Source organism: Ursus americanus, chromosome 25, assembly GCF_024610735.1.
Source record: "Ursus americanus isolate L20-20 chromosome 25, mUrsAme1.1.p, whole genome shotgun sequence".
Lineage (NCBI taxonomy): Eukaryota > Metazoa > Chordata > Mammalia > Carnivora > Ursidae > Ursus > Ursus americanus.
In genome coordinates this window covers 34763038-34785398 of record NC_142151.1, presented here as the reverse complement: position 1 = coordinate 34785398, position 22361 = coordinate 34763038, and the positions used below count along the sequence as shown (strand labels likewise).

The following is a 22361-nucleotide window of genomic DNA, read 5'->3' as shown; positions in this document are numbered from 1 at the left end:
ATGACACATCTCCAAAGGCAAGAGAAACAAAAGATAAAATGAACTTGTGGGACTTCATCAAGATAAAAAGCTTCTGCACGCCCAAGGAAACAGCCAAAAAAACTAAGAGGCAGCCCACGGAATGGGAGAATATATTTGCAAATGACGCTACAGATAAAAAACTGGTATCCAAGATCTACAAAGAACTTCTCAAACTCAATACACGAGAAACAAAGAAACAAATCATAAAATGGGCAGAAGATGTGAACAGACACTTTTCCAATGATGACATACAAATGGCTAACAGGCACATGAAAAAATGTTCAAAATCATTAGCCATCAGGGATATTAAAATCAAAACCACACTAAGATACCACCTTATGCCAGTTAGAATGGCAAAAATAGACAAGGCAAGAAACAATTGCTGGAGAGGATGTGAAGAAAGGGGATCCCTCCTACATTGTTGGTGGGAATGCAAGTTGGTTCTGCCACTCTGGAAAACAGTGTGGAGGTCCCTTAGAAAGTAAAAAATAGAGCTACCCTATGACCCAGCCATTGCACTACTGGGTATTTACCCCAAAGATACAGACGTAGTGAAGAGAAGGGCCATATGCACCCCAGTGTTCATAGCAGCATTGTCCACAATAGCTAAATCGTGGAAGGAACTGAGATGCCCTTCAACAGATGACTGGATTAAGAAGTTGTGGTCCATATATACAATGGAATATTACTCAGCTATCAGAAAGAACGAGTTCTCAACATTTGCTGCAACATGGACGGCACTGGAGGAGATAATGCTAAGTGAAATAAGTCAAGCAGAGAAAGACAATTATCATATGATTTCTCTCATCTATGGAACATAATTACTAGGAAGATCGGTAGGGGAAGAAAGGGGGGGTAATCAGAAGGGGGAATGAAGCATGAGAGACTATGGACTCTGAGAAACAAACTGAGAGCTTCAGAGGGGAGGGGTTGGGGGAATGGGATAGAATGGTGATGGGTAGTAAGGAGGGCACGTATTGCATCGTGCACTGGGTGTTATACGCAACTAATGAATCATCGAACTTTACATCAGAAACCAGGGATGTACTGTATGATGACTAACATAATATAATAAAAAAACATTTAAAAACATCTAAGGATAGTTCAATATTTGAAAATTGTATCAATGTAACTTACAAGATTTAGGTAACAATTTTTTTTAAGATTTTATTTATTTTTTTGACACAGAGGGAGAGAGAACAAGCAGGGGGAGCAGCAGGCAGAGGGAAAAGCAGACTCTCCACCGAGCAGGGAGTCCGACATTGGGCCCAATTCCAGGACCCTGAGATCATGACCTGAAGCTGAAGGCAGAGGCTTAATCGACTGAGGCACCCACGTGCCCCTAGGGGAACAATCTTGAAAGACTTAGTGAAAGTTTATGATAAAACTCAATGCCCATCAATGTTTTGAAAAAAAAAAAAAAACAAAACACCTTCAAACCATGACTAGTGAACTTTTTTCTTTCCTTAAAGAAAACTATCTTCAGACAGCAACATTATGCTTAACAGTGAAACCTTAGAAACATTCCCATTGAAGTCAAGAATGTTTACTAATAAGAAAAAAGAACTAAAATCCAAAAGAGTTGGAAAAGAGGAAAAATGAACATATCCCTAGAAAAAATTTTTAAAAATCAACACTGTATTAATAAAAGAATTCAGTGTCATTAGATATAAATCAAGATTCAAAGCGACAGTAGCCAATTAGAAAATAAAAAAGTTCTCCTATACAGCAAATTCTATAAACTACCCAAAGTGTTATTGAAGGATATAAAATTAGACATGAGTAAAAGGCAGAATATACTATATTTCTGGTAAGAATAAATATTGCTTAAAAATTACTTTTCTGTGATTTATTATACATATAATTTCAGACAAAAATCCCATTAGGATTTTTTTTTTGTACAAAATGAACTTCATATGCAAAAGTAAAGCTACAAGAATAACCAAGACACTTCTAAAGAACAGTGAGGAGGGGCTTGCACCATCGTTTAGCAAGACTAATTTGAAATTTAAGGGATTTAGAATGGAGTACTATTATGTAGCAGTGAAAAAGAATAAACTGCTACACACAACATGGCATGAATCTCCCATGCTTAATGTTGAGGAAAAGAAATGAGAAACAAAATATTACATGTTGTATGATTTCATTTACAGGAAGTTCAAAAACAGGTAGAACTAATCTGTGGTGTTAGAGATCAGAATAGCGGTTGTCTTGGAAACATGGTTCTGATTGGGAGGGAGCATTCTGGAACATGAGAAATGTTAATATCTTGATCTGGGTTGGGGCACATCGGGGTATACATTATTTAAAAAGCAAACTGTACACTTTATGTAAATTACACCTCAATTAAAAAAAAGTAAAATATAAATTTATGGTAGTTAAAGTAGTATAGTCTCGATACAGGGAAAGACAGATTAATATAATAGAGAGTTCAGAAATGGATCCGTACATATTTGAGAAGGTGGTAAGAGCTACAGATGACGTTTTCTGTCAGCAGGGAAAGAAAGAGTGGACTGTTGAATTGGTTTTCTGTATGGGGGGAAAACTAGGTCTCTACTTCAAACTGTATGCAGAAGTCAGTTCCATTTGAACTTTAAGCATGAACAGCTGTTTGATAAAGAGGAAAGTATAGAAGAATATATGTCTTTAGGATGTGTGAGGCATTCTTTAACGAATCAAGAAAGGAAGAATGGACCATCGAAGATAAAGACATCAAGGATAAAGGATTTGACTACCTCAGAAAGAAAATCTTAGGTTTAATAAAATACATCATAAACCAAACTAAAATGTGAGTGGCACGACTGAGAGATAGGTATAATGTCTGTAATATCCAGTGGATTCGTGTCCAGAATATATAGAGGAAAATAATAAGATAGATGATACAAATGCAAATAAAATGAACAATGAATATTAAGGCAGTTCACAACAGAGGAAAGGAAATTGGAATGGCTAATGAACTGAAAACATGCTTAGTCTCATTTGCAGGGAAATGCAATTAAAAACTTATGAGCCATCAATTTTCACCCATTAGCTCAGGATCAGGTGTTACACAGTTGGAAGGTGCATATCCTAGTATCCAGAAATTACTATTCAAGGTATTATTAATCTAGAGAAATCTGCACATTTGCCCAGGGAGATTTGTACAGGGATATTCATTTGGAAGAAATTCTAAATGTCTGTCAATAGGAGGCATGGATAAATAAGATACAAAGTAGTTACATAACAGAGAATTACCAAGTCTGTGTTTAGATTTTTATCATTGGTGACTATTTTTGTACTTTAAGAAAAAAATTATATTGTTTATGCCCAGGAATTGTTTTAAGCATTTATAAACAGTTATTTTAATCCTCATAAGAACTCAGAAATAGGTATAATTATTATCTCCATTTTATATGTGGGAATACTGAAGCATACAGAGGCAAAAACTTACCTACTTTCAAAGGTGGTAAATGGCAGAGTGGAGATTGAAAGTTAGGATTTGAATCTCAATTGCCTGGCTCCAGAGTCCATTATGCCATTCTGCCTTTCGATGTGTTTAAATAGGGAGAGAGCTCAGAAATACAAGGTAAAGTCAAAGCAGAATGATGTGTACAATGTGATCTCATTTACACCAAATTCATGACGTTGGTTACCTCTGGATGGGGTTGGTAAGGGAGGGAGATCTAGTGATAATGGTTAAAGGAAGCTTTATGGAGCTACGTGTTTTTCCTTAAAGAACATGTGTATTATTTTATATAGCTTTTAAACACCTACAGTTAATGTACATCTAAGCTTATTTTTACAAAAAGAAAAACTGGAAGGATTGATCTAATTGTTTTAATCTGCATTTATTCTTTTTTTTTAAAGATTTTATTTTTATTTATTTATTTTTTTTAAGATTTTATTTATTTATTCGACAGAGATAGAGACAGCCAGCGAGAGAGGGAACACAAGCAGGGGGAGTGGGAGAGAAGGAAGCAGGCTCATAGCGGAAGAGCCTGATGTGGGGCTTGATCCCGTAAAGCCGGGATCACGCCCTGAGCCGAAGGCGGACGCTTAACCGCTGTGCCACGCAGGCACCCCTTAAAGATTTTTTTTATCTATTTGACAGAGACAGCCAGCAAGAGAGGGAACACAAGCAGGGGGAGTGGGAGAGGAAGAAGCAGGCTCCTAGTAGAGGAGCCTGATGTGGGGCTGGATTCCAGAACGGTGGGATCACGCCCTGAGCCGAAGGCAGACGCTCAAGGACTGCGCCACCCTGGCGCCCCTAATCTGCATTTATTCTTGATTTTGGTTTATAGTAGAAAAAGAAAGCAGTGGCCCTAGCACAGTGACTGTGATTTAGTTTAGTTCTAAGATAGCAGCAAATGAGCACCAGTCACTGGGTAGGTGCTAGGAATAGGGAGGTGGTGAGTAGGTTTCATCTTCTCTCTTTAAGGAGTTTAAAGTTGTATAGGGAAAGAAATAAATAATTCAATATGTTATATATAGATCTGTTTTCTTCTTTGTTTCTCTATCCTCCTTCCCTGTTCTTTCCTCCAAATACAAATAGGGGAAGGGGGAAACATTCTCATTTGGGAAACAGACAGTGAAGTGCAGTGGCAATCCTACTTTCTGTTCTTTTACAAAACTACCAGAAAGTAAACTAATAGTCAGAGATTATAGCTTGTTCTCCATTGTATCTCCAAAACTTAGTTTAATTCTTGTGGTTAATTGAATAACTGGTGAATAACTGGTATACTTCCCTCTCAAATTAACTAGCTCTTGAACCTAAATTTCTCCCTAGCCATCTGGGATGTCTTCCATTGGTTGTTTCTTCCATTGGTTACCAAAGTCTATGGTAGTTTGACTAAGAATAGTGCATGATGCCTTAAATTGTTCTGTGCCAAAGAACTTTGACTTGAGAAATATTTTAATCTGTAAGAAATTTGGTATCTCTAAAATCCAATTTTATTTTTATTATGCTAAGTCCAATACATTTTTTTAAAACTAGTAGTCTTCTAATATTGAGATAGTACAATGTTTTCCTGTATTCTCTGTCTTTGGGGCAGTGCTGTCTTATATAAGTGTTTATGTCCTATTTCTTATTTGTGAAATTCTTCATTTCCTAAAAGCACATTCTCTTCAAGTTTCCAGATGGACCATGGACTCTTTCCAGATGAGATTAGTGTTTATGTTATGAGAATCCTAGTGTCTTTTAAAATCTCTCATAGTATCTCATAAAAAAATAGTTACTGTTTCCTTTCACCGTAATGAGAGAGGTGTATTTTCCTTGGTAGCAAATTAGAGTCAGTGTTAGGTGAGAATCTTTCCCAAAGGGGCAAATGTGAATACTTAAAAAATTGCTGAGAATGGGTAAATTTGAATAAATCATAGTGAAAGATGTTTATTTTACTTTGTAAATTTAACACTTGGATTATAATTGAGAAAATCCTAAAACAAGGCATGTTATTATGCTGGATGGATTTAGTTAAACTATTGGTCAAATCCTGTTCCATGTGTGCATAGTGCTGCTTTCTTACTATATAACCCTTTTGCCAGAGATAACACGAAGAGAGCCTGGTTACCATTTGGTGGAACAAGCCTGCTGGCTCAAGCCTCTGCCCAGAAATTTGATTCAATCTCTTTTCTGGACAGTCTGGTAAGCTGTCATTGTTGTTCACGTTAAAATCATCTTATTCAGGATGTACGCAAGAGGAATTTAATACTAAAGGAGGAAACAGTATTAAATTCAATGAAAATGTTGAAATAGTTACATTAACTGAAGGCTTCACCTTAAACATGACTAATTTTTAATAGCACTGTCCAAAAGAAATATAATGCAAGCCACAAAAGGGAGCTATATATGTGATTTAAGAATTTCTTGTGGCCAAATTAAAAATGTAACAGGTGAAATTAATTTTAATACTGTATTTTATTTAACCCAATATATCTACAGAAATTATCCTTTCAAATCATTCGTGATATATTTTACAATCTTTTTCATACTGAGTCTTTGAACTCTGGTCTATATTTTATATTTATAGCACATCTCAATTTGGGCTAGCACATTTCAGGTGCTTAGTACCCTCATGTGGCTTCTGTATTATATAGCACAGACTTAGAGCATCTGAAAAAACATTTGGTTTTGTATAATTCTCCTGTTACTTGTCATTAAAGGTGCTTTGAGTTTCTTTTTTTCTTTTATTACTTCACCTGTTTGTGGGTGCTCAGCTTTACTGTTGATCATTGGTAACCTGAAACCTACTATTCATTCCTACATTTGACATAATATTTAGGTCTTTCTGTAGTATTCCCTGATACCTAGGTTTACTTAATTTCTTTATATATATATTTTTAAGATTTTATTTATTTGAGAGAGGGAGGGAGGGAGCAAGAGCAAGTGGGGGGGAGGGAGAAAAAGGGGGAAAGAATCTCAGGCAGACTCCATGCTGAGCATGGATCGTGACTTGGGGCTTAATCCCATGACTCTGAGATCATAACCTGAGCCAAAACCAAGACTTGGATGCCTAACCAACTGACTGAGCCATCTAGGCACCCTATCCTTCCTATAAGCTTCCTATAAAAAGTTCCTGCTTTTTATCAGAATATCAGTCTCAGACTTTCTACATAGGCTACTCTAGGTAGGATTATATATTATTGACATGTCATCTCCCCCACCCCAGCAGGGTAACCAACCTCTCCTTTCTTGGTTAAAGTCATTGCTCTGAACCAGAAGTATTCTTTATATGATGACTTTTTTTTGTAAGGTGGAAGTCCAACATCTTACTTTATGGGGATTGGTTGTCCATTCTCTAAGATCCTAATTGCTCAAAGATTTCCAAATCAATCAATTTTTCTCTACTTCTTCCGTAGTAGATATTATGAGGCTGAACATATTGCAAAATAAAGGCATATCTATGGTACAACACATATGACTTGACATTTTGATATCCTCTTGGTTTCACCTTTCCTAGATGAGGGACATCTATGAAGATTATTCTTAATAAATGAATTTATGACCTCTAATACTGGTTATCTCTATGTCCCAATAGAGCAAAAGAATCTTCTATATTTTATTTCAAACAGTGCTCTTGTAATGAGATTACTTGAATTCTGAATATATAAATGCCCCGATTTTGGGCTACCTGCTTTCTGATCTTAATTATTACTTAACTTTCATATCTCTTTTGAATTTCCAGTCTTTCTCAGCCTACCTCTTTGTTACTCTACCTCCTTTCTAGCAGAATCTTGATCCCATTCTGTTTCCTTCCCAGCCCTACTATCTAGGCATACCCATCGTTGGTAGGTATTGCCAAGCACGGTGAACACAGCATTTGTTAAGGTAGAGTTTTAGCAACAGTGTGGTAGGGTATGGTGTAGAATTAGCATTGGAGGGCCTGATCTGGTGTTGAAGTGAAGCATAGAATATTCTTATTCTCCCATCCACCATGACCGTTCATCCTATTTAATTTCATTGCCTCTACCTAGGTGAACGCTGATAGTTGCTAATTGTGGTCACTGGTATGTTGGCCAAATTTCTGAGTTAGAGGCCGTTATAGCCAGTGAACACTCGGCAGCGTATGGTAGCAGCTGACTGTGAGCAGAACTAAAGACTGGCAGAAGAGGGTTCTAGGATTAGAGCAAAGGAGCACAGGATTTGTTTTCTTCTTTTCTGTTCTATGATTGGATAGTTTGTCCTATCTACTGCCATGGCACTGATGTTCAAGAGTTGCCAGTGTAGCTTCATCTCTGAGTATTTACTGAGACCAGTGAAATGCAGGTACTTTCTCAGCAGTGACCAAGGTGGACACTGTGCCTTCTCAAGCAGTGGTTACTTGTCATTCCTCTTTAAACGTCTGGGAGCTCTCCATTGCCTTCAGGTCCAAGTCAGAGGCTTCAGCTTAGTTTTTGAGTTTCTGTAGTGGAGACTAGAATCAGATGACCAGTGTTATCAGTTTGACTCTTAGTTTTGTTTTATTTGGTCCCCTCAGTGTTGGTCTACATCATATTTCAAAGAAATTGAATTGCCACTATTAAAAATTCAGGAAATTTTTCTTGAAATTTTTAATTTCCAGCTTTTTTTTTTAATTGGAAGGTCTAGCAACCCCGAGCCTTGTTGTTCATTGCAACAGTTTGACCCATTTAGAGGGGACTTTGGCTCTCCACAGTTCTCATCACTCCCTGGATGTTTGTTTTACCTGGCCCACCTCACTCATCTTTTTTTTTTTTTTTTTTGCATAAATTACATAATTTATTTTTACACACATTATTACATTTCAGCTCAATGGGTAGCCCATGAGGAAACAAATGAAGCATTAAAATTATTTTAGTGATTTGAATTATAGCTGTTTTGTTTTCTTATATAGTGGTTTCTAGGTTCTTATTTTCTTTTCCTAAGTATAGTTATTATTTTTTTTCTTTCCTTTTTTAAAATTAACATACAATGTATTATTTGTTTCAGGGGTGCAGGTCTGTGACTCATCAGTCTTACACAATTCACAGAACTCACCATAGCACATACCCTCCCCAATGTCCATCACCCGGCTACCCCATCCCTCCCACCCCCCTCCACTCCAACCCTCCTTACTCATTTTTATTAATTATCTAATCTCTGTAGATAATTGAGTTTGTAACTCCTGTTCTAGATAATCTGATATCTCACTACTCTAAACTTTATTTCTTTTCTTTGATATGAACTTTTTAATACAGCCAAGAGACATCCTTAGGTAAAAGTTTATACTCCTTAACATAGCTTACAAATCTTTCTGTGGCTTGGTTCATGTTTATTTCTTTAGCCCTAGCTCTTGCTGTTCACCCCAGTAATGTTATGCCTCCTCCATATCCACCATCCCCCTGCTAGTGATGTGCTCTATTGTTTCTATCCTTTGCACACACACTAAACTTGAATGTTATTTTGCCTTTCCTCTCATCTTCTGTCCCCACTGCTTCCCACCTCCCACCCCAAGTTTGGTTAATTCCTGTTAATTTCATGTCCTAGTTTAGATGTCACATCCTTCAGAAAGCCTTCCCTGTTCAAATAGGATCTGCCTGGGTATTCATCCTATATATTTCCATAGCTGCCTGCATTTAACCCAGTCTTAGCACTTGCCAACTGTTTTTGGTAGTCTGCTTTCCAAACCTGCTCTAGGCTTTCTAAGAGGGTGTCTTCATAGCTTTTGATTCCCAGGGCCTGTCATAAAATAGGTGTATAGTAAATATTTCTTGAATGGAATGGCTTCTTTCTCTAAGTTCTTTTAACAATTTCTTTTTCTGAGTCTTTGTTTATGGAATTTCTGTTTTATAGAATATTCTTTTTACTCTTCCAACTCTTGTTCATCCTCTAAGCTTCAACTGGGGGGGGGGGGACTATCCTAAGCGATTTTTTTTTTTTTTTTTTTTTGGCTAATTTCAGTACCTATACCTTCCACTTCTTTAGATTCTGGGAATACTTTTTAGAAATGTCTCATTTTAGCACTTGACATGGTTTCATGTACATTACTTTAAGTTATATTTAATATACAGTATCATTCTTAAGGCATTTTTGCCAGTAACTTGTGCTTATTAGTAGATTGCTAGCTAAAATAATTTATCCAGTGATTATATTTAATTTATGAGTCAAGGCTCTACTATCCTAAATATTCTCTCTTATTTATTGAGAACTCTGACATCCAGCCAGCAGTTTTATATTGCTACCTTAATTTCTTCTTCCATTTTGGACTTTACCCATAATAACAGAGAATATATTTTAATTGCTTGGTTATTTTTTCTGTTTCTCACACGAAACTGTAAACTAAAAGTTGAAACCCTGTCTGCCTTGTTATAACTACTTGTTGGTATATCTTAACTGATATTGGAGTTTAGAAGATTTTGATATTCACCATATGCGTGTTTAAGACGTGACCGTGAAACAGTGATTTCAATAAGTTAGGCATGATTTCTCATTTCTCATCTCATTTCTTTGCATGATAATTATTAGGCAATTATTTAGGTAACTCCACTTTGTCTTCTAGGAATTTCAAACTTCCTATGTACAAAATTGAACTTAGAGTTCTCTCCCCAAATTCCCCCTCTCTTGATGACATGCACTCTCTCTCTTCTCACTCTCTGTCTTACCTTCTGCTTCCTGCTATTTATCTACAAATCTTACATGCTGTACCTCCAAAATATGTTTAGAATTCCACCTCTTTCACCCTCAACTGTTGCCATCCTATTATAGGCCACCATCATCTCCTGCTTGCCTATTATAATAAGTTCCTAATTGGTTGCTGTGACTATAGTCAGCTTTCCTACCCTCTTGTCTAAATAGAAGCCAGGTAGTTTTTGTTTATTTGGGTTTTTTTTAGTTTCCAAAGCTCATTTAAATTTAATCCTCGTAAACCTCTTTGTAGAATCACTATTATTATTGTAATTATTATTATTGTAATTATTTTACCAAGAAAGCAGAGTCCATGCAGGTTCAGTGGCTTACATGAGAACAGAAGCCATTCACTAGTAGAGCCAAAATTTAATTATAGATCTTCATGTCTTAAAGCTTTGCCTTGTGGACCACAAATTCTAAATGTGATGACTTGAGAATTCATAAGAAGGATATTACCTTAAAGACCCCCCGAAGCAGTTTTCCAAAGGAATATGTCATTGATACTATTTATGGTCACTTTTTTTTTTTTTTTTAAGATTTTTTTTTTTGAGAGAGCACAAGTGGGGGAGGTAGGGTAGAGGGAGCCCGATGCACGGGGCTCAATCCTGGGACCCTGGAATCATGACCCAAGCTGAAGGCAGATGCTTAACCAACTGAGTCACCCAGGTGCCCCTATAGTCACTTCTTAAGAGCAGCTTTAAGTTCACAGTTAAATTGAACAGAAGGTACAAAGATTTACCATACACCTCTTGCCTCCACACTTGCAAGGTACCCCCCCATTATCATCATTCCCCACCAGAGTGGTACATTTGTTACAACTGATAAACCTTTATTGATACATCATTATCTTCCAAAGTCCATTGTCTATATTTGGGTTCACTCTCGGTGTTGTTCATTCTGTGAATTTAGACAAATATATGATGACATGTATCCATTTCTGTGTCATACAGGATAGTTTTACTGTCCTAAAAATCTTTGATGCTCTGCCTGTTCATCTCTCGCTCACCCCAACCCCTGGCAACCCCTGATCTTTTTACTGTCTGTAGTTTTGTCTTTTCCAGAATATCCTATAGTTGGAATTACTTAGTATGTAACCTTTTCAGACTGGCTTCTTTCACTTTAGTAATATCCATTTAAAGTTTATCCATGTCTTTTGATGGCTTGATAGCTTATTTCTTTTTAGTACTGAATAATATTCCATTGTCTGAATGTACCACATTTTATGTGTCCATTCACCTTTTAAAAGACATCTAGGTTGCTTCCAAGTTTTGATAATTGTGAATAAAGCTGCTATAAACATCCATATACAGGTTTTTATGTGGACATTTCAGCTCTTTTCTTTTTTTTTTTTTTTTAAGATTTTATTTATTTATTTGACAGAGATAGAGACAGCCAGCGAGAGAGGGAACACAAGCAGGGGGAGTGGGAGAGGAAGAAGCAGGCTCATAGCGGAGGAGCCTGATGTGGGGCTCGATCCCACAACGCCGGGATCACGCCCTGAGCCCAAGGCAGACGCTTAACCGCTGTGCCACCCAGGCGCCCCTGACATTTCAGCTCTTTGAGTAAATACGAAGGAGTATGATTGCTGGATTATATGGCAGTATATGTTTAGTTTTGCAGGAAGCTGCCAAACTCTCTTCCAAAGTGGCTATTCTTTTTTGCATTCCTGCCAGCAATGAATGCGTTTTCTGTTGCTCTACATCTTCTCAGCATTTGGTATTGACAGTGTTCTGGAATTTGACTATTCTAAAAGGGCAGCCAGGTAATTTTTATTTTAACTTTAGTGAGATCGTGTTATTCTCTTTTTCAGAACTGTCCCATTCTACTTAGTTTCCCATTCTACTTAGAATAATATTACATTGTTTGAAACTTGGAAGGCCTTACATGATCTGGTCCTTGGGACCCCTTCAGACTAATTTTACCATTTCCTCTCTGATTTATTGCAGTTGAGACATTTTGGTCATCTTAGTGTTCTTCGAACATGCCAGCCTTCTGCCACAGGGCCTTTGTAATTGGTCTTGCCTTTCCTGGAATTTTTCGTATCTAGATACCTCCATGGCTTACTCCATCACTTCATTTAGGACTCTGCTTAAGTAACCTTATTGGAGGTGCTAATCTGATTTCCCTGTAGAAAAATAGCATTTCTGTGTAGTTCTCTTTTCCCATACCCTGCTTAATTTTCTTCTACTATTAATAATATTTCATGTGTATGTGTGTGTATGTGCATATATTTGTGTATAAGTGTGTGTGTGTAAGATGTTTATGTTTGCCCATCTTTACTAGAATGTATATATGCTCCACGAGGGAATATTTCTGTACATTTGTTGCAAAGGACATGGTACATAGATGGGGTTTAGTAAATGTTGAGTGAATGATTGTATTACACCAAAAAATGTTTCAGCATTACTGATTGAGAGTACTGTGGTAGGACACAATCATATACATAAGGAAGGCTTAGTTTTATTTTATCTCACAACTTGTAAGCTTTGTAAGCCTAAGGATTTCCTTCTTTGCTATATTCTCATGTTAGAATGTTGCCTGGTGGCAATATATATTTAATAAATATTTACTGAATCAATGAGTTTATATAAAGGAACAGGGATGTCTCTACTATAAAATAACCAAATTGTACTGTATGTGAAAGTAATCTTGAATAGAACTAAAAGTAGACTAAATAATGCCAAAGTTGGGGGAAAGGGGAGGAGGAAGAGTGATAGTACTACCTTGATTAAAATCTTTTGGATCCATTCATCTCCATCATTTGCCAACTACTCCAAGCCACCATCATCTCTTGTCTGGGCTACTGTAGTAGTGTACTGCTTGATCTCTCCAATTACAAATATGTCATGCTTTAGTTCATTCTCATACAACAGTTTTAAAATGGAAATATGATGGAAATTGCTTCTCTCCTGAAAACTATTTCTCTACTGTTTGTAGAATAAAAATCGGATTCTTTAACTTGGCCCATTTATAGACCTGGTGTGGCCTGCCTACCTCTTGATGTCATGCAGTTCTTCCCCCAATGTTACAAACTTTCAGTTTCTATAATGCATCAGGTTCCTTGCTGCCTTTGTACACTCGATGCTTACTTTCTGCCAGATATAATCTTTCTCCCAGTCTTTCATTGGGGTAACCCCTTTGTATTATTTAAATCTGAGTATGTCAGATCTTGTGAGCAGTCTTCCTTGAAAGTCTTATCTACAATCACTCCTGTTAGAGTTGCTCATGGTGTTGGAGTGGTCAGGGAAGAACAAAACTACAGTTTGTAATTATATATGTAGCTAACTTTTTTGTTTGCCATTGTATTCCTAACCCTAAGCATGGTGTGTGGCACATTGTAGGTGCTCAGTAAACATTTGTTTAATACGTTAAATTAACTGTATAACAAAAGATGGAAAACAAAAAAAATGAGCATGGAAAGAAAAAAAAAAAACCAGAAAACATAAAAAGAAGACCACATGTGCTTATTAAAACAGAAATGCCCATGACATAAGCCCAGCTATTAAGCAAGACTCAGATTAGGTGAAATACAAAACCCAACTATACAGTGGGTGTTAGAAACACATCTAGAACAAAATTAAGAAGGTTGGAAGTAAACAGATAGTAAAAAGAAGATACTAAGGAAACACAAACAAAAAATTAATTAGTGGATGATGGTATTGCTGGACAGAGTTGAATTAAAAAGCAGTAAACATCAGGGATGCCTGGGTGGCTCAGTTGATTGAGCAACTGCCTTTGGCTCAGGTCATGATCCCAGGGTCCTGTGATTGAGCTCCAAGGCAGGCTCCCTGCTCAGTGGGGTGTCTGCTTCTCCCTCTTCCCCCAGCCCCCGCACTCATGCCCCCCCAAATAAACAAACAAATAAATAAAATCTTTTTTAAAAAAAGCAGTGTGAGAAAGAAGAGAGGTACTTTGTAATCTTCAAGGATATAGTTACTAATATAAAGAGAACCATAAATCTTTATTTTTTAAAGATGAAACATCAAAGTATGTAAAGTGAAAACTAAATCTGAGGAGGAAGAGAAAGAAATACAGCAGTAATGGGAGACTTTCAGTCCTTGCCACATCAAAGAGATAAAAAATAAGATGTAGACAGTCTGAATCATATAATCAGTAAATCTGATACAGTAAACATACTCTTATTGTAAAAAGAAAGAACACCTTTTCAATTTCCCATGCAACATTTAAAAAAATAAGTTACTAGAAAGAAAACTGGAAAATAAAAGTAAAAATATTATCAACCACATACTCTACAATGAAATTAAGAAAAATTTTTAAAAGATTTTATTTATTTATTTGACACAGAGAGCACAAGCAGGGGGAGCAGCAGGCAGAGTGAGGGAGAAGCAGGCTCCCCACCTAAGCCAGAGCCTAACCCTGGGATCATGACCTGAGCCAAGGGCAGAGGCTTAACTGACTGAGCCACCATCACGCTCCCTACAGTGAAATTTTGAGTCAGTAACAAAAGCAGGACCCAGAAACCAACCCACGAAACCTTCTCAGACTTCAAAACAAAAACCTCAAACACTTGATTTAAAAAAAGGCAAAAATATTCTCCTAAAAATATCTTAGGTCAAAGGTCTAAAAGATACTGCAAACTGGCAAATGTAATCTATCTAGAAAATAATTACAATGAAAATTAAATACATAAATAATATATGGGACACAGGAAAAGTTCTTTCTAAAAATTTCGTTACTAAAATATTGAGTTAAAATAATGAGTTAACATTCAACAAAATTTAATAAAAGAACAAAATAAATATAAGGAAAGCTGGAAAAAGTAATCTAAAAAGGTAAAGATAACAAGTAATATATTAGAAGGTAGTTAAGACAAAACCAAGAGCTGGTTTTTTGATAAAAAGAAAAATAAGACTAGCTAACATAACTTTCTTTTTAACAAAGGGAGAAAGTACAAAAATCAAATTAGGATTATGAAAAATAAAGCAACTATAGATATAAATAATATTAAAATAATTATAAGAGAATGGTTGGCACAGTTAATAAATTAGAACATACTGGAAAAATACATTGTTTTCTAGGAAAATGTGGATAATCAAAATTGATCCAAGAAGAGACTGAAAACCTAAACCTACCAGGCTCAGATGGTTTTACAAATGACTTCTTTAAAACCTTTATGGAACAGGTGATTTCACTGATATTAAACTGACCTTGAGGAAATAGAAGGAATTGAGGTTTCCCATTGTTTTTAAAATAAGAGAACCTACCACAACCTGAAATTGCTAAGAAGACTAAACAGGTTAATGCAAAAACAATTCTCAGAACAATGCCTGACATATAGAAAGCACTTAATAAATGTTAGTGTCACAAAAATAGAGCGATAGAACAGACATGAAATGAATAACACCTGATTGAGATAATCATAATAAAATAAAACTACAGATCAGTTTTATCGAAGAATATTGATGCAGAAATCCAATAGTACATATAAAATGTACTATATAATGATTAAGTAGAATTTATTCCAGGACTGCAAAGATATATCAGAATGCTCTTAATATAATTCAGCATATTAGTTGATAAAGGAGAAAAAACTATATGATCATCTCAGTAGATCTTGAAATGCACTTAATAAAATTGTACATTTATTCCTGAAAAGTCTTCAGTAAAACCTTTGCAATTAAAATATTCACTTCAAAACCATAGTCAAGAAAGTAGTTCATGGAGATAAATTAGAAATAAAGTGAAATTAATAGAAACAAGGCAAAAACATTCTCTTATCACTATCATTTAACTTTGTTCTAGATGTGCTAAAAGTTATAGAAATTAGAGAAGCACGATATAGAAGTAATCCCCTAACCCTTTGGATAACATCCAGTGCTTTGTTCTGGGCGCTTAGTTACTGTGTGTTCGCTGACTATTTTGCTTTATTGAATTTTCACCTATTTTCCAGTAACGTCTATCCAACACAGTCTTAAAGTGTTTTGGGTTAGCTTATTTTAGTAGTTTTCACATTTGAAAAAAAATCTCAAGGAATTTTGTTTGGAACTCTAATTAGTAAAGCAAAAAACAGAGCTGCTTTGGTTGCAGAGGGTTTAGGGAAACTCTTCCTGATTTGTTCTGGGAGTACTATATGCAGCTTTAAAAATGACAACTCTCAGGGCATCTGGCTGGCTCAGTTGATTGAGCATATGGCTCTTGATCTCAGGGTTGTGAGTTCAAGCCCCATGTTGAGCATGGAGCCTACTTTAAAAAAAAAAAAGGTTAAAAAATAAATAAAAATTACAACTCTATTCTGTTTTATGCAGTTTTCTATGTTGCAGTCCTTTACAGTGTTATAAAACAATCGTTTTAGAAAATGTGGTCACCAGTTTGATAAGATCTTATTCTTGGCAACTTTTGATTCTTCTTTGGTTATGGTAGATATTAAATTAGAAGCAGTTTGGGATTGGGAGTTGTTAATGTGATCACTTAAGGTTGCCAAAAGTAAATATATCAAGAAGTGAAACTGATAATGAGACAGGAAACCAAAGAATTACCAACTAGAATGACAGAACATTCTGGAACTGCCCTTTCAGATAAGGGGAGATGGCCATAACATCTTAATGGCTATGTTGATGAGAGTTGTTGTGTGTGATGGTTTCTGAAAGGTCAAATACTGCATGATCTCATGTATGTGGAATCTAAAGAAGTTGAACTCCTAGCACTCTATTCGAATGGTGGCTGCTGAGGAGTGGGAGAACTGGGAAATGTTGGTCAAAAGGCACAGTTTAAGTTATGCAGGATACATAAGTTCTAGGGAATATAATGTCCAGCATGGTGACTATAGTTAATATTGTATACTTGAAATTTGCTAAAAGAGTAAATCTTTAATGTTCTCACTACCACCACAACAAAAGTTGATGGATATGTTAATTAGCTTGATTATAACCATTTTACAGTGTATTCATATATGAAAACATAACGTTTTACACCTTAATTATATACAATTTTTGTTTGTCAAATGCACCTTAATAAGGCTGGGAAAAAAATGAAAGAATGAACTTTGGAATCAGGCAGACTGGGAGTTGAATATGACTTAGAATGTGATCATGGCAGGTTACTTAAACATTTTGAGCTTTAGTTTCCTCATCGTGTGAAAAGAGATTTGAAATGAAATGAATTAGTGAATGTAAAGCTTAGTTTGATTCTTGGTACACATAAGACACCTTTCATAGCTTTTATATGTTACACTGTTTACTAAGACAGTGAAGCATGTAACAAATTTTAGGAATAGAATTTAAAGATTCGGGTTTTTTAAATGAATGCTTTAGTTAGCTAGAAAATCAATTTTATTTAAACACTTCATTCTCAGTTACTCATAACCAAAATCTTGCTACATTTCTTTTTTTTTTTTTTTTAATATTTTATTTATTTATTTGACAGAGATAGAGACAGCCAGCGAGAGAGGGAACACAAGCAGGGGGAGTGGGAGAGGAAGAAGCAGGCTCATAATGGAGGAGCCTGATGTGGGGCTCGATCCCAGAACGCCGGGATCACGCCCTGAGCCCAAGGCAGACGCTTAACCGCTGTGCCACCCAGGCGCCCCTACATTTCATTTTTTAACTGAAGTATAATTAACATGCAATAAAATGCATAGGTCTCATATTTTCCATTTGACTGCGTCTAACTTTGAATATTAGTGTGATAGTATCTTTCATTTGCATTGAACTACTACTAGTAATTGCTAAATGTAGGTGAGAATTGTGATAACTTAGTAACTTAGTAAATTCTATGTTAAGAAAACTCTTTCATGGGGATGCCCTGGTGGCTTAGTCAGTTAAGTGGCTGCCTTCCACTCAGGTCATGATCCCAGGGTCCTGGGACTGAGTCTTGCATCTGGCTCCCTGCTCAGCGGGGAGTCAGCTTCTCCCTCTACCTGCTTCCCCTACTTGTGCACTTTCTCTCTCTCTCTCTCTGACAAATAAATAAATAAATAAAAATCTTAAAAAAAAAAAAAAAGAAAACTCTTATGGACACTTCAAGTTATTTTAAAAAACTGAGTTAATTTGTAGTTATTGTTGGTATATATTAACTCAGTGGCACTGTTTTTTCATAGATTGTGTTTATTCGTGGCCTGTCCAACAAAAATTTCTGCACATAGGTTCCATTTGTTAGTACATATTCTGTGTGAGATTATAAAGGTGGTCTTCTCATATTTCTTTTTTATTTATCTCATTTGGGAAGCCTAATATATTTCTGTTCTTTTTTTTCTTTTTCTTGAGGTATGTTTGGCATGAAGTATTACATTAGTTTCAGGTGTATAACATAGCGATTCCACAAATCTATACTTTATGCTGTGCTTACCACAGGTGTAGCTACCGTCGATCACCACACAACCCTATGACAATACCATTGACTATATTCCCAGTGCTGTACCTTTTATCTCTGTGATTTATTCATTCCACTACTGGAAGCCTATACCTCCCATCCCCTTTCACCCACTTTGCCAGAGGAGCTGCGAGTTCACTTGTGTTTGAGAAATACTGAGAATAGAGGGACATTTGTCTTTCCTAAATTGGGACTCTGTTCATCAACAGAAATTCATCCCTTCTGTAGTCTTTTCCTCTCTTCTTTGGTAAGCCTCTTTTTGTTGCATGTTTCTTTATATTCCCTTATTGTTAAACCTTAACTTCCCCTTTTCAGTTATTTTGGAATATGTCTTTATGACGTGTTCATTCTAAAGTAATTTAGTTCTGGGGCGCCTGTGTGGCTCAGTCAGTTAAGCATCTGCCTTTGGCTCGGGTCATGATCCAAGGGATCCCGGGATTGAGCCCTGCATCCATCTGGCTCCCAGGGAGCCTTCCTCTCCTTCCCCTCTTCCCCTCTCCACTCATGCTTTCTCTCCTTCTGTCTCTCTCAAATAAAGAAATAAAATCTTTTTTAAAAATAAAGTAATTTAGTTCACTTCTCTACAAACCAAAGTTGTTCACTTACTGTTTTGTGATATAACTTAACTGGTTAGAGCTAAATCTGTCTTAGTAAACATACAAATGTTTATTCAGAATGCTGTTTTTATTCTAAGAAATATGGTATTATGTCATAAACTTCATATATAGCCATTGATCCAAATTTTAGAGAACTTTATGAAGACTGAATTAAATCTTCTGTTAGTAGATAAGGGATAATAACCATTTGTTGATTTATGACTGTTAATTGTGACAAGTGTAATAATATGTAATATGTATATTACATACATACAAAATGTAATATGTAGAATAATCAAAAGGAAGTAGACTAGCAGTGATTGGTATTATTAGGCTTAATTTTTAAAAATTATTCTAATTAGAGCTGTCTCTAAAAGAACATTTTTTTTTTTTTAAAGATTTTATTTATTTATTTGACAGAGATAGAGACAGCCAGCGAGAGAGGGAACACAAGCAGGGGGAGTGGGAGAGGAAGAAGCAGGCTCATAGTGGAGGAGCCTGACGTGGGGCTCGATCCCGTAACGCCAGGATCACGCCCTGAGCCGAAGGCAGACGCTTAACCGCTGTGCCACCCAGGCGCCCCTAAAAGAACATTTTTAAAATTAGAATGAGGGTGCCTGGGTGGCTCAGTCAGTTAAGCATCTGCCTTCAGCTCAGGTCGTGATCCTGGGGTCCTGGGGTTGAGTCCCACATTGGGCTCCCTGCTCTGTGGGGAGCCTGGTTCTCCCTCTGCCTCTCTCTCTCTCTGTGTCTCTCATGAATGAATAAAATAAAATCTTTAAAAAAAATAAAATTAGAATGAAATCTGTGATTATAGGCATCTTGAATTAAGTAGAAAAAAATCTAAAGAAAATGACAAAAGTAAATTGTATGACATTGTATAATGTATTAAAACAGGCTGTTTTGATCAAGATTTGTGTTCTGACATTTACAAAATTAAACGTAGCTTGTGGCACCTGGCTGGCACAGTTGGTTAAGTGTCCAACTCTTGGTTTTGACTTAGGTTGTGATCTTAGGGCCCTGATCTCAGGGTTGTGAGGTCGAGCCCAATGTCAGACACTGTGCTGAGCTGGACCCTGGGCTGAGCATGGGGTCTGCTTAAGTTCCTCTGTCCTTCTGCCCCTCCCCCCTCATGCACATGCACATGCATGCTCTCTCTCTCTCTCAAATAAATTAAAAAAATGTTTTTGTTTTGTTTTTAAAGAGTTTATTTATTTATATGCCAGAGAGAGAGGGGGCACAAACAGGGGGAGTGTAAGGCAGAGGGAGAAGCAGGCTCCCCGCTGAGCATGGAGCCCGATGTGGGGCTGGATCCCAGGACCCTGGGATCATGACCTGAGCCACCTAGGCGTCCCTAAAAAAATGTTTTAAAAAATTAAATGTAGCTGCTTTTTTACTATTTAGAAAGAATGTGCTGTTGTAATATACACGTTATTAATTCTTTTGTTGGTCTTGAACTGATTATTTGTATATGAATTATCAACCAAAGGTGCTTATACTAGGTTAATTTTCCTCTGATACATAATGCGGGTCCAGCTGTAGCATACCATCAATTAATATTTATGAAATTCCATTTAATATTAATATTACCCTAAGAAACATAACCAGGAAAGTATTTCTAAGAATCTTATATCTGCTACAAATATGTTATATGTTATGTCTAATTTTATAATATGTGTATAACATTTCAGTATCAGATTATAGATAATAGGCATATGTGTACATATGCGCACAATATACACACTCACATATATACATACACAAGGCCACATAGCAAACTTGAAATACGTTTCTGCTATTGTGGCATCAACATGCTTTTAGGCATCCAGCCTAAGCCTTGAAGTCATTGTTTACTCTCCTTCCTTGTCTCCACAGCTCCAAGTCCAATAAGACTTGTATTTTTCTTCACATTCTTTCACATAGCCCATTAAACCCCTAAAGCCCTACTTTAGACCCTTAGCACTTCCTTCTCAACTATTGTAATAATTTCTTAATGGTTGTCCTTGCATGGGGCACCTGGGTGGCTCAGCCGGTTGAGCGTCTGCCTTCAGCTCAGGTTGTGATCCCGGGGTCCTGGGATTGAGGCCCTGTCGGGCTCCCTACTCAGTGGAGAGCCTGCCTCTCCATCTGCCTGCCACTCCGCTTGCTTGTGCTGTCTGTGAAATAAATAAATAAAATTAAAAAAAAAAAAAAAGTTGTCCTTGCTTCAAGTCTGACCCTGGTGCCCTTTCATTTTCAACAGTAAGGATTCAAAAATGGATTCTTTTTTAAATTTTTCATTAAATAACATTTCAAATGTATGCAAAAATAGAATAGCCTATAGATTGAACTTGTGATAGATAGCTCCCTATTCCTTCAAGATGAAATCCGGACTTCAGACCACTTAATATATAAATCAGAACTTTCCATAGCCTGGTTCCAACTTACTTTTCCAGCTTTGTTTCCTATTACAATCTCAGTATTCCAGCTATACTGGATTACTTACTAATTATGGGTTTTCTGAAAATGCTTTGGAAATTCCGTGCATCCTTTTGACATCGTGACTGCTCACAGTGCTCCCTCTGCCTAAATTGCCCTTCTTTTCGATCCCATCTGTTGAAATTCTGCAACCTAAGACTCAGTTTAGGTATGAGCTCCTCAGGAAGGCTTCTCTGACATTTTTCTTTTCCACTCTGACTTGCCCAGTTGTAAGTGTGCTCTTTTAGTGTTTCCTGCCTCTCATATTTGTTCAACAAATATTTACTGAGAATATACTGTGTTCTAGGCCATTATTGGATTTCTCATCTCTGTTTCTCCTACTAAATTTGAGGCTCCATGATGTTAGGATAATCGTGTTGTCTTCCTTTTTTAGTCCCTTATTGCATTTAGCACAGTGTCTTGCATATAGGTAAGGCTTTGATGTGAGTAGTCATCTCAACAGTTGACCTTTAGTTATTTTCAAGTAGATTATTATATACTAAAACCATACAGTGAGTACTTTAGTTTTTAAAATTGATAAGTATATTTCTGATTTTTATTTCAAGAAGTGAAACATTTTTGTTAAAAGTATAGAAAATATAGGGGCGCCTGGGTGGCTCAGTCGTTAGGCGTCTGCCTTCGGCTCAGGGCGTGATCCCAGCGTTCCGGGATTGAGCCCCACATCAGGCTCCTCTGCTAGGAGCCTGCTTCTTCCTCTTCCACTCCCCCTGCTTGTGCTCCCTCTCTCACTGCTGTCTCTGTCAAATAAAAATAATATCTTTAAAAAAAAAAGTATAGAAAATATAGATAAGGACAAAGAAGAAAAGTTAAATCATCTTAGAAACCTGGAAATAATGGTA

General features: G+C 36.5%; 1 protein-coding gene across 10 annotated transcripts in view; it reads left to right on the top strand.

Moving 5' to 3' along the window:
* YAF2 (YY1 associated factor 2) overlaps window positions 1-22361 on the top strand; it is a 74245-nt gene that overhangs the window by 31754 nt on the left and 20130 nt on the right. For 2 of the 10 annotated variants that reach the window (XR_006780270.2, XR_006780267.2), the window contains one exon: window positions 5542-5623. The exons of 7 other annotated variants lie outside the window; for them this stretch is intronic. Coding sequence is in view for 1 of the 3 variants with exons in the window: in XM_087855778.1 (XP_087711904.1) it covers window positions 5542-5641 (100 nt within the window). In the remaining 2 variants the exon portion in view is untranslated. Of the gene's footprint in view, window positions 1-5541; window positions 5642-22361 lie in introns of those variants that run through there. One more of the 10 variants, XM_087855778.1, reaches the window with a different exon arrangement.